This window comes from Terrapene carolina, unplaced genomic scaffold (assembly GCF_002925995.2).
Source record: "Terrapene carolina triunguis isolate 2854851 unplaced genomic scaffold, T_m_triunguis-2.0 Scaffold30, whole genome shotgun sequence".
NCBI classification, from domain to species: domain Eukaryota; kingdom Metazoa; phylum Chordata; order Testudines; family Emydidae; genus Terrapene; species Terrapene triunguis.
The window spans coordinates 3,411,698-3,424,005 of record NW_020664381.1 but is presented as its reverse complement, the minus strand read 5'-3'; the positions used below and the strand labels follow the sequence as shown (position 1 = coordinate 3,424,005).

Here is a 12,308-nt window from a genome sequence, read left to right as displayed (position 1 = left end):
CCCATCTGATTGGTCAAGGTCCCTCACAGCCACGCCTTCCGTCCCGCTTCCCTTCTGTGCTGGAGCAGGGACAGGGGGTGGGTGAGGTGGATGCGCATGCGCAGTGCCAAGAGGTGGAGGAGTCCTGCTGTTTAATGGCGGCTGCGTGCGCGTGGTAACGGTAGTTCGGTGGCGGCTGCGAGGGGGTGGGTGGGTGATGGCGGAGAGCGGCGCGTGGCTGCTTGTGCTGAGCTCGGTGTTTCTGTGCAACCTTCTCAAAATCCTCCTGCCCTCCTGCTCCTCCATCGTAAGTGACGTCAGCGCGCCGGGCTCCCTCCTTAGCAACCGTCAGCCCCCGCTCGCGACAATGGCCGTAACCGCCCGGCGGGCGGCTCGGACCCCAGAGACCCTGTCGCGGAGTCCCCGGGGCGCGCTGCGGGCCTGGCCCGGCCGGGGGCGCGGCCCGATGCTTTCCTCTTTCAGGGACCGCAGCCCCGCTGCGGTGCGCGTCTCCTCGGGAGCCTGGGGCGGCCGGGCTGGGGCACGAGCGCAGGGAGCCTGGGCGGGCGCGAAGCTGAGCCGCGGTCTCCTGAGCCCAGGCTGGGCCCCGGGGACTGGCTGGCAAAGGCCCGGCCTGCGCCGCTGTTGCGCGCCGAGCTCGGCCCGATCGAGGCCGTCATGACTCAAGGCTGTAAAGCGCTTCGTCCCACCCCGGGTTTTCTGTGCCCCGGCCTCGGGCGACTGCTGCCACTGCCGGCTTTGCGCTTGGAAATTGTCCCCGGCTCCTTGAGGCCAAGGGCCCTGTTCCAGTGGTAGGTGCTCGTTAAAGGCCTCTGCAGGAAAAGCCACTCGCCACAGCTCCGGCTCGGTTAAGGACTTCATCAATTGTCAGTAAACCCAACGGAGAAGCTCATTTCGAGTCCCCGAAAAACTGACACTTCCCCCACCCCAAACATTCCCTGGTGGCGCTTAGTGACCAAGAGGCCTCATATGTTACATTTTATAGGGATAGTCCTAATTTGGGTCTTCTCCTTATATAGGCTATTACCCCCGTCCTGATTTTTCACACTTGCTGTCTGGTCACCCTATATACATCACTGTCTTGTGTCCAGCCACAGATTGTACTCCTCCCACAACCTCATCCATAAAATCACATACATTGAACCTATTGTACTCTTGGGGGAATTCTGTGCACGTGTAGAATTCATTTCCCCCCCCCCAGAATTTTTTTTCTCTGCAAAAAATACATTCTGTTGGGCAGGTGCTGCAGGTACACCTTTCGCCCACCGGGGTTGCTATGGCACTAGACTAGAGGGTAGTTGGCTCAGCAAGCCTGGCTCTGCCCATTGGGCCAGGTGAGGAGGTATGGGATATGGGGACAGACAAGGGATAGGGGGGAAGATTGGGATGCTAGGGGGATCACATAGATGGGTTCAGAAGGGCTAGTGGGGGGGACATCTGGATGGGGGCTGAATGTGAGGGGGTGCAGGGACACCTGTGGAGGGGATGCGATGCAGGGACATAGGGACTGGGGCAGATGTGCCTGACTGAATGAGAGAGGCTAGGGGTCAGCCAGTGTCTGCATGGGGGAGGCTCCCCAGCTCCCTAAAAATCTCCCCCCAAAAACCACAACTGTTCCATACTTCTCTTGTCCACACCCACCAACCCTCCTCACTGCCAGGCTCCTTCCCAGCAATTACTTCCCCCTCTTTCAGCTCCTCCATTATCCCTGACTCCCCCAAGCCTTTGCACCGCTTCCGAGAAGTGCGGGAAATACGATTTTGTATTGTAGTTTAAATTAATTATTACTCAGAGTTCTGTATTCATTTGCCTAGTAAGGAATTTATTTGTCAAAAAAAATTTCTTGAATCTTTTTTTTGTCTGTATTGTTATAGACATACTTGCTGACAGGCATTTTGAAATAAGCTACCAAAATAATTGGAACTGGTGTGATTATATTGTGTTAATTAATTTTCCCAGTAAGGAATCTATTTGTCAAAAAACATTTCTTGAATCTTTTTTTGTCGTCTGTATTCAGTTATTCCCCCGTCAAGCCCCATCCCCATTATTTTTAGTAAAAGTCAGACAAATCATGAGCTTCCATTAATTTCTTTATTGCTCACAACCTTTCTGTGACTTACTAAAAATAACCGTGAGAAAATCTTTACCTTAAATATTAACATCCCTTTTGAAGTAGCTATTCAGCATTATCATGTTACTGAAAGTCATAACAGCTCTATTTTATCACAATAGTTCAGAAATGTTTAGAAACTCTAGAGCAGTGGTCACCAACCGGTTGATCGCAATCGACTGGTAGATCCTGGAGACTTTCACAATCAATCATGATCTCCGGCCACTGAAAGTCTGGTGGTATAGCAGGGCTGCTGCTAAGGCAGGCTCCCTGCCTGCTCCAGCCCCATGCCACTCGGAAGTGGCCAGCACGGCCCTGGGGAGGGGGGAGGGGCAGGGGTCTCTGTGTGTTGCTCCTGCCTGCAAGCACCGCCCCTGCAGCTCCCATTGGCCAGGAACAGTGGCCAATGAGACCTCCAGGGGTGGTGCCTGCAGAGGGGAAGCGCACGGAGCCATGTGGCCCCCTCCTCCCCGCAGGGGCACGTAGGCCCCTTCCAGGAGTGACATGGGGCTGGGGCAGGCAGGGAGCCTACCTTAGCTCCGCTGCATCACTGACCAAGGTAAGTGCTGCCCGGCGGGAGCCCACAGCCCAGCGCCCCCTCCCGAAGTCAGCACCCTGTACCCCCTCCTGCACCCCGACACTGTGCCTCAGCCAGAGCCCCCTCCTGCACCCAAACTCCCTCCCAGAGCTTGCACCCCAACCCCCTTCCCCAGGCTCAGCCCAGAGCCCTCTCCCACACTCCGAACCCCTCGGCCCCAGCCCAGAGCCTGCACCCCTTCCCGAACCCCTGCTTCAGCCCAGTGAAAGTGTGTGAGGGACGGAGAGAGCGGGGGGGTTGGACTGAGCGGGGTGGGGTAGATGCTAGGTTGCACTTAAATTCAAAAAGTGATCTTGTGCGTAAAAAGGTTGGAGACCACTGCTGTAAACTAGAATAAGTCCATATAAACCAAAATTCAGATTGTGGATTCTCATTTTAAGTTAGGCAGAGAGAGAGTTTATTTTTCTTTGAGCAAGTGATACACTGCAAAATCTTTTTCCCTCCAAGCCCATTCTTACAGTATATCTCAGGATAACTAAGTAATGGAACGCTTAAAGAGGTATACTGAAATTATTTTAGAAAAAACAACCAACTATATAAGTAAAAAACTCGGATCAATGTTGTCATTACTAGTTGCAACTCTGTTTTCTTTTTGTTGTCTGAGTGACCTGCCCCCCTGAAGTGCTAGGCTTTTTGTCCTCTCCTGTTTTGGGATGGAATCAAACAATTCTACTCTTAGATAGGGAACCAGGTATGCTACTCCATGCCTATTAACCACTTATTACTGAAGGTTGACTTGGTTTTGGACACTTGTGTTTTCTCCTTTCAGGAACCTGTGACCAGGGATATTGACTTATAGACGCCTTAAAACAAAATATTTTTATTTAGTAGTTGGAAAAAAGTAAAAAGAGTTTAAAATGAAGAACCTGTACACATTTGTCTTAATGTAGAGTACTACTATCCCAGAAATTGTAACTGCAGCACTCAGCTTCTTTAGATGCCCCACTAGGTCTCATGCTGGTCCTCTCTGACCCTCCTTTAGCCTGTGCACTTTTATCAGCCATATCCTTTCCTCTTTCTTTTCCTCCTGGGTTCTTCACGAAAGTCAGTAAATGCAAGGTAATGCTCATTGGAGGGAAAAAATTCAACTACTCATAGAATTTTGTGAGGTGGAAGTTAATTATATCAGCTCAGGAAAGTGATCTAGGCTTTATAGTAGTCAGCTCAATGCACCTCTTGCACTGTGTTTATTAAAAACAAAAACAAAAAACCCACCCTAACAAGATGATAAGATGCACAGGGGATGGAATGGCAAATAAATTGGAAAATATATAAATCAGTGGTGCACCTCAGCTGGAGCACTGCAGTACTGTTCACCCCATCTTAAAAACAATATTGCAGAAATAGAGGGAATTTAGAGAAGACAAAATTATTAGGGGCATGGAAACACTTATGTGAAGAGAGTTTGAAGAGATGGGGATTGCTTAGCGTAGAAAGAGACAAATCAGAGGGGAGATGATACCAGTTTATAAAATAATGATCAGTATAGAGAAAGATTTGGAGTGTCTGTTCTCCCTGTCTCATAATACCAGACAAGGGCACAGTCGATGAAATTAAGTTAGCAAATTAAAACAGGTAAAAAGGAAATATTTTTTCACACAATATGTAATTAAAGCATGAAACTCATTGTCACAAGAAGTTGCTGAGACCAAGAATTTAGCAAGATTCAAAGAAGGACCTAACCATTTATATGGATAGCAAGGATATCAGAATTGTAATACTTAAAGGTAACAAAAATTTTGGAAGGGATATTAAATGTCATGCTTCAGGGGTTAAGCCAATCTCTGAATAAGATGAGCTGTGAAATTAGGTCGGTGTAACTGTCGCTCAGGGGTGTGAAAAATCCACAGCCCTGAATGAAGCAGTTAAACCGACCTAGCCCACAGTGTAGACAATGCTAGGTTGGTGGGAGAATTCTCCCATCAACCTAGCTATTGCCTCTTGGGGAGATGGATTATCTATGCCAACAGAAGAACCCCTCCAAATAGTGTAGGTAGCATCTTCACTGATGTGCTACAGCGGTGCACGTGTGCTGCAGCAGCATTTTAAGTGTAGACAAGCCCTTAGTGACTGGCCCTCAACACTCAAACTCCATTTCACAGCTTAACAAAGAACCAGAATTTGTTGACATTGAGGCTATGCAGCCTCATATTTATTTAATCAAGATTTTTCTGAGGGGTGGGAGTAAAGATAGATTAATTTGTTCTGTGAGATTGTTGATTCCTTTAGTTGATATTGTACATGTATTCTGTGGTATAATTTTTAAATTGTACAAGTATATAGAAAGTATGGTATTTGCTCTTTATATATTTAAGAAAATAAATATATACTAAATTCTGACTAAATAGCTGATCGAGTTCCCTTTTTTTTTTGTAGATATCCAGATTGCTACAGAAGGATGCAGAGCAGGAGGCCCAGATGAGAGCCAACATTCAGAACATGAAGCAAGAACTCTCAACCATTAGTATGATGGATGAGTTTGCTAGATATGCCCGGCTGGAAAGAAAGATTAACAAAATGACTGACAAACTTAAAACTCATGGTAGAGTGCAATATTTGCCACTTGTTCAGTTTACCTAAAAACACATCTTTTTCCAAGTATGTTTTTATTTTGACTGTATTTGACCTTATCTGTAGAGCCTTTCACATTTTTCTTTATCCCTATCCAGTGCTCTCTCTTGTTTTTTGTTTTGTTTTTAAGTTTGAGGGTTTTATTAATATTGTTTTTGTTTCTGTTGTACGTAATACTAAAGGGGTGGGAATATAAGTACCTTTCAGAGGAATTCACAAGGAAACTGAGGCAGAAGGCAAGTTTTCATTTTCTGTCTGAAGAAACACTCCAGTCAGTCAGTACACCTAGAATTTTTGAGTTCAAGTCAAAATAACAGCGTGTCTTTAAGACACTTTCATGCCACTAATGCTATGTCTTCGTTGCAAAAAGGTGTTTGTTTTTTTCTACAGCAGGATAATTAATGCATGTTACAATCCCTTTGTAAAGTCTTAATGGAGACAAGGCACTGACTGGAGATTTTACCACAAGCTAATTAGACAAGGTCAGTGCTATGTCTCCTGCCTGTGGTTGACCTCACCTAATTTACCTCTTGGTAAAACTACAGTGCATTGTCTCTACAAAGCTGTTTAATAAAGATTTTGGCCGCTGGGCCACCATGTTTAAAGATATATTTTTTTGGATGGATTACTTTATATTGCTCTGAAGCACCACAGCGGTTGAAAATCAAATTGGAAAAACAGTCTTTCTTGTCAGATGTAACTATTTGGAATAGTCACACTAAAATGATTTTTCATTCTGAATGAGATTCATTCAGCTGGGCAAGAAAGTATTCTTGACAACATTCCCATGAGCCCGAATGGTTAAAAAAAGGCAGTGATAGAATGCCTAATGCGATAGTCTGTGTCCGCTAAAGAGATTGCACTACCCCTATGGAATAGAGAGTACTCTCGTTTGTGTTTAGTCCAACGTAAGTTTTCATAGGTCAGCAGCTGTAGAGATTCGTTTTGGTTGGGGATAAAACTCTTGGTTAACCATGACATTTCTTTGTCTAGTGAACCACTATTTCAAACATTCCCCAGAGTAGCTTTGTGTAAGGAAGTAGGTAGCATCTTACTCACAGAGGGATACTCTATAGCGTACACTGATATTTTGGATGATGAAAAGAATGCCTATGTTTTCCAATAATAAATTGCCAGTGACAGCACATAAATAGGAGTCTAATCTTTGAGCAGAATATTTTCATTTGGAAAGTGAAATATTAATAATTCACCAGTTTGAGGTAAGCACTTTACTGTTTATAAATAATACAGGTGGCAATATTTCTTTTCTTTTCACAGTGAAAGCACGAACTGCTCAATTAGCCAAAATAAAGTGGGTGATAAATATTGTATTCTACATTCTACAAGTAAGTGAACACTTTATTACGATGGAATACCGATCATTAAAACAAATACTTACAATAATATTTTACCATTCTGCAGCTTTGGCTAATACTTCCACTATGTCTACACTACCGACCTAACAGCAGCACAGCTGTACCACTGCAGCTCTCTCACAAGTGCAGCCTCTCTATGCCGGCGGGAGAGAGCTCTCTCACCAGGCTAATTAAACCACCCCCAATGAGCTGCGGTAGCTATGTTGGTGGAAGACACTCTCCTGCCGACATAGCACTGTCCACGTCGGCGCTTTTGTTGGTGAAACTTATGTTGGTCAGGGGTGTTTTGTTTTTGTTTTTTTCCCATGCCCTGACCGACAAAAGTTTTGCCGACAAAAGTGCTAATGTAGACAAAGCCATAGACTTGCATCTGACATTCTGACTATATGTAGCATGGCAAATGCTATCATCAGTAAATACTTATTTCCAGGGATGGAGGATATTGCTGATGCGGGGGGGGGGGGGGGGGGAGAGGGGGGTGGTATTTGCGGGGAGAAGGGATTTTTGAGTTTGATTTAATGTCTGGTCTGCTGTTTTCCGGCTTTGGTGGGAGAGGAGGCTTCTTGCCTTATCCTTTACGTCATTGCTCTGTTGTTTATGTCAGAGGCAACTGGCGCCCAGGATGATAGGTGCTATCTATCTTTGTAAGCTGGGCTGGTAGCCCTGCCTGTTGTTAAGGTTGCTTTACATTTACAGTTATAAGACCCTGTTTTCAGTTGCTTATAACTTTGCCAGACTTCAACTGTTTGGACTGAAATTTTCCCTGAAACTGATGCTGACATTTTAATATTGTGTGTATAGTTAAGATGATGTAAGTAGCATCCAGATTGTAACAACTTTTTGTAGTTTTATGGGCACAATCTGACATTTGTAAGTTTAGCCGCACTTCATAATTATTCCTATTTTAATTTACTGCCACAAAATAGAAATTTGAACATACTTTTTTATGTGTTGTTTTCCTGGCTAATGAGAATTTCCATTCCAGGCTGCTTTGATGATCTCACTAATTTGGAAATATTATTCTGAGCCAGTTACTGTGCTTCCAAGCAAATGGCTAGCCCCATTGGAGCGTTTAGTAGCCTTTCCTACTGGAGTGGCAGGTAAGATTGTGTATAAGTAGTATACATTTCTCTTCTCTCCAAGTGTATGTGGAGTTCAAGAGTGTAACGAGAAAGGGCACATGGAGGATAAAAATGCTTTCCTTACCTATCTTTCTAATAACAAAGAGAATTTTAAACTACAGTCTTTACTGATCAGGCTTCTGGGCCATACTGCAATTTTAATATTAAATAACATAAAAAATGAAGGCCTCTTTCACGTTATGGGAAATTTGAAAAAAGTGATCAGAGAAGGAACAGCCTGCTCTCAGCTTCCTTTGCTGAAGGAAACATGATTAGGCTGCATGGGGGCCTATACGCAGAAATATGTTTCCCTTCTTGGTTTTAATTTTTTTACTGAAGTAAGTTTAAGCAATTCCTGAAGCCTTCCTGGATGTCTGGTCTCGTATTTCCATTTGGGATATTCCTTTCTGGGCCCTTGGCCATTAGCAGAAACCTGCATTTGCTTCTGAGAGAAACTGCATGTGTTTCCTTTATTATGTTAAAACTAAAAAGATGTTGAAAGGAATTTATGTAGGGAAAATAAATTAGAGATCAATTTTATACTAACAAAAGCCAAAACCTCACATTCGATTAGAGTAATCATGTACAGGTCATATATAAAGTGATTTGAAATGAATTTAGAAAAGTAATGCTCCAGGGCCCACTCCCACTTCCATTGAAGTCAATGAGAGCGTTACATTGACTTTGAAGGATTTGGTGTTTAGTGAGAGACCTTGGCAAGGTGTTGTTAGACAGTTTACAACGTGTCAAGTCTAAACTTTTGCCTACCTTAAAAATACTATATCTTTCCACGTTGGCTTCCTGATCCTTGAAAATCTATCATTTTGAAAACAAGAGCTTCAACAGAAGGCTAAAAAAATGGAACTTTTCTCCAGCACTACCTAACAGTAAATTCAAGATTCAAGGTTTCTCTCAGGTCTCAGATCCATGTTTCTGAATGGAGACCCTGACTACTGTATACTGACGAGCTGAGCAGACAGGCAGACTGCAAGGACAATGTAACGTGTGTGTGTGTGTGTGTGTGTGTGTATATATATATATATATGCCCACAAGCTAAAACACAGGTGACAGCTTTTATTTTAAGCCTACCGGTATATGTGCCAATGGTGTCCTCTTCAAAGGATTCTAAATTATGTTGCTATCTTTTTAACACTTAAAAGCTTTCTTGAGCATGGTCCCTATTCACCATGATAACTTGCCGAGACAGGACTGTGTTTCTATGGTGCTGGGAAGGATTAGTCCTTGAAAGGCATTTACTTAAACAATACATAAAGCTTTGAACAGTTCTGTTCAATTATCTGTCTCTCATCCTCTTCTTTTGTCTTAGTTGATAATCATGAGGGAAGGCTATTGCTCTTGAAAATGCTTCTAAATTATGCTGCTCCCAGTACAGAGACATTTAAAACCATTGAAAAGAATAGTTTCTCCACCTCTATCCCAAGGAAATAATTTTCATTTTTTAAACATGATACTGAATTGACAGCATAAAAATGCAGAAACGTACAAAAAGAGATGCTAAACCACATGAAGAACTAAAAGCTCATCCAGACTTTTTCCCTTTGTTTTTTATTTTGCTTTGCCAGCCTAAAGTGAATTGTGGGATGTGATTGGTCAGTGTCAAGCAGCTTTTGTGGGATGCCAAGAAAATCCAGCTTTTGGTTAAAAATTACTGTTCTACTTTCTAAGAATTTGACACTTTTTTTAAAAAAACTTGTGTGCAGCTGTACATTCACTTGGAAACAACAATTCTCTTTAGTTTTGAAATACTTATTTTTTAAGAAGTATCATATTTCCCTTTTTGTTTTATTTACCACTTTATTGTTGCTGAATTTCCTGGTGTACTTCAGTCTGGAAACACTCTATTCTGCCAAACATAACTACTATATGTCAACACTGTTGGTTTTAGTGGGAAGGCCATTTAAAACAGTAGCACAAGAGTATCTGGAGGGAGGGTCCAGTAGTGATGGAGTTAATAGTTTTTTTCCTGGGTATGCATATTTAAAACATTGCTTTAAAACAAAACAAAAAAAAATTTTCAGGAAACATTCTTTTTACCCACCTTGAATTTTTTTTAAATTTAAAAGGAAGGTTCTACTCTGGTGCTCCCTTTCTACTTCACCTTTGTCTTCAACAGCAAAGTTATATCTCTAATCACACAACAGATATGTTTAGAAGTTGCAGGATATGTATGTCACGCATTGGAACATACTGTACCTCTAATTCAGTACCATCTCCCTGACTTTCAGATTCTCTCAGAATTAGGTATAAATACGTTATCCCTTGATTCCTTAAAATTTTCATTTTTGACACTTCCTGAGTTACTTACCAGAGTTAGAGATGTGTGTTTGAGAGTTACTGATACAATAATATACGATGCTTTTCTCTCTCCTCAGGTGGTGTTGGAATTACATGCTGGCTTGTGGTCTGCAACAAAGTTGTGGCCATTATGCTTCACCCTTTCAGCTGAGAAGGAATCCCAGAATTCTGAACTGCATTTCCGTTATTATAGTTAGAAAGTGGAGTCCTGAAGTCTTTTACGAGAGACAAAATACAGAGTTTGCCCTAAGTACTTCACTTCTGGTGTATAAAGGGAGAGAAGCCCTTTCTATCTAAGAAAGCAATTGTTGTATACAGTGTAATAATTAAGCATGAATTAATTTTCATCTTTTATTATTTCAATTGAATATTTATCAATAAGGTTTATTGGTCATACCTTCTTCCCTTGACTTATCCCTCAAGTTCTTAGTCAACAACTTTTAAAGAATAATATTACTCTTGATAAAGCCTCATTTTTTGTTGTTGATGGCTAGTATATACACTGGTTAACTGCAGAAACAAGAATTTGTCACTACAATTTCACTGAGAATCAGCTGCAATGCTGGATTAACTATAGCTTTTTAAGGTGAATTACAGAGTGGGTGTGGATTCTTTTGGGGCTTTACTATTTATTTGGGAGAAGTATAATTTTCTTTTGGTGGAGTAGGGAGGTAAATTTACTGCTTGTTTATTTTAGAATGTGATTTCCTGACTTTACCTTGCAGACTTCAGCATTCGTGGGCTGTCTTAGAAGATGCACTGCTGATTTAGTTGAAATCTAAAGTTGTCCCCTGGCCCTCTCTCAACTGCCAGATATGTGGTGGCTGGCTACTTGTTCCTGTCTGCTCCCAAATGACAATGGAGACCCACTTGCTTGAACGTATTATATCTCCTCTCCGAAATGGCTCTTCCTAGCCCCGGACCTGATTCTCCCTCTCAAAGTACTTCTCTTCCCCCATCTCTCAACTTGTACTGTCTTGGGAAGGAACGATGTGGCCAGTCTCTTCCTGTTTCATGGTTGAGGAGGAGAAGCAGGAAATGTTTAAACTTCAGAAGGAAGAGCAATCACTAACATTTCAAAATATGAGTAATGTCATCTTCCAGGATAGCCCAAGATAGTCTGCAAGGTAAAAAAGTAAGTCAGGGACTTAGATTTCTAAAGTAATAGAAAATCTTGAAGAAAATGATAATTAGCAGAGGAAAAACTTTACTTTTTGGAGTGAATCCTCTTTTCCCCAGTGCTAAGCTACAGTAAACAGGCTGGATGCATATGGTCCTGCAGGGGAAGGGCCTCCCTACTAGCCTGCCGAACAGTGATAAACTGTTTTGCAACAGCTTGGCTACACTGTCTGCTGCCCATGTCATTCCTTTCCTGAAAGGCCAGTGGTCAGTGGATTGGCAGAGTCCTTGATCCACAAGCCCTGCATGCCTCTACGCTGGCATGGAAAAAACTAATGTGGAAAGGGGCACATAACACGCCTGCATAAGTTCCAGGAACCCTGGCTCACCTGCTTTCCCTGTGCAAGGGACCTGCATCTGTTCCACTACATTCAGTTCCCTTCATAGTCCTAGCGGGGTGTGCCTGATTCTCATCCCTCCCCCAAATGAACACTTCGTTTAGGAATGAATTCTTAAGGTCATGATATCTGTTCTGTGTGTGTGCATGAAATGTTTTTCTTTGTATGTTAATTTTTAATTTGTTTTTTATGTTGGTTATGTTGAGCCAGTATTAATATTTATGCATAAAATATGCACGACCAAGAAAAAAATACAGGGATTGAGAACTGCTGTGCATGGTTTCTTTATTCATTAAATAAGGTGGTTCTTTCCATATTCATTTTAATTAAAACTTTTGAAAAGATTAATGAGCATTATATTGGTAGATAATTGGTAGTTGCTACCTAAGGAGATAAACAAGGAAACAGTGCATTACATACACAAACTTTGAGGCACTAAAAGTAGATTATTTTAACCATGCTATTAACACTGGTCCCCTAGATGCATCTGATGATGCTCAAAAGTCTTGCATTTCATTTGTTTTGAAGTGAAAGAGCAGCAAGACCAGTAGGAGCAGCATCTTTTTCCAAAAGAAAAGTTGCTTTAGCAGTAGATTTGTGTTGTCTATTTTGGTTACACTTACTAGGCCAAGTCTTGCTCTATTTATTCACACAAGTAATCCTATTGATTTCTTTAATCAAACTCCTTGTGAGAGCAA

At 42.4% G+C, this 12,308-nt stretch overlaps 1 protein-coding gene across 1 annotated transcript; it reads left to right on the top strand.

The window, feature by feature from the left end:
- The first annotated feature begins 196 nt into the window (after positions 1 to 196).
- LOC112117097 (tail-anchored protein insertion receptor WRB) lies at positions 197 to 10,870 on the top strand. Its single transcript, XM_024214971.2, has 5 exons — positions 197 to 286; positions 5,085 to 5,250; positions 6,558 to 6,625; positions 7,641 to 7,755; positions 10,171 to 10,870. Exons 1-5 carry the CDS (start codon positions 197 to 199, stop codon positions 10,242 to 10,244), a joined length of 513 nt encoding a protein of 170 aa, XP_024070739.1. The 3' UTR covers positions 10,245 to 10,870.
- Positions 10,871 to 12,308: the final 1,438 nt, after the last annotated feature.

Coding starts and splice junctions, on each gene's coding strand:
- LOC112117097 (XM_024214971.2), top strand. CDS start 197: ATGGCGGAGAGCGGCGCGTGGCTGCTTGTGCTGAGCTCGGTGTTTCTG. Junction 5,251..6,557: donor TGACAAACTTAAAACTCATG/GTAGAGTGCAAT, acceptor TTCTTTTCACAG/TGAAAGCACGAACTGCTCAA. Junction 6,626..7,640: donor TTGTATTCTACATTCTACAA/GTAAGTGAACAC, acceptor TTTCCATTCCAG/GCTGCTTTGATGATCTCACT.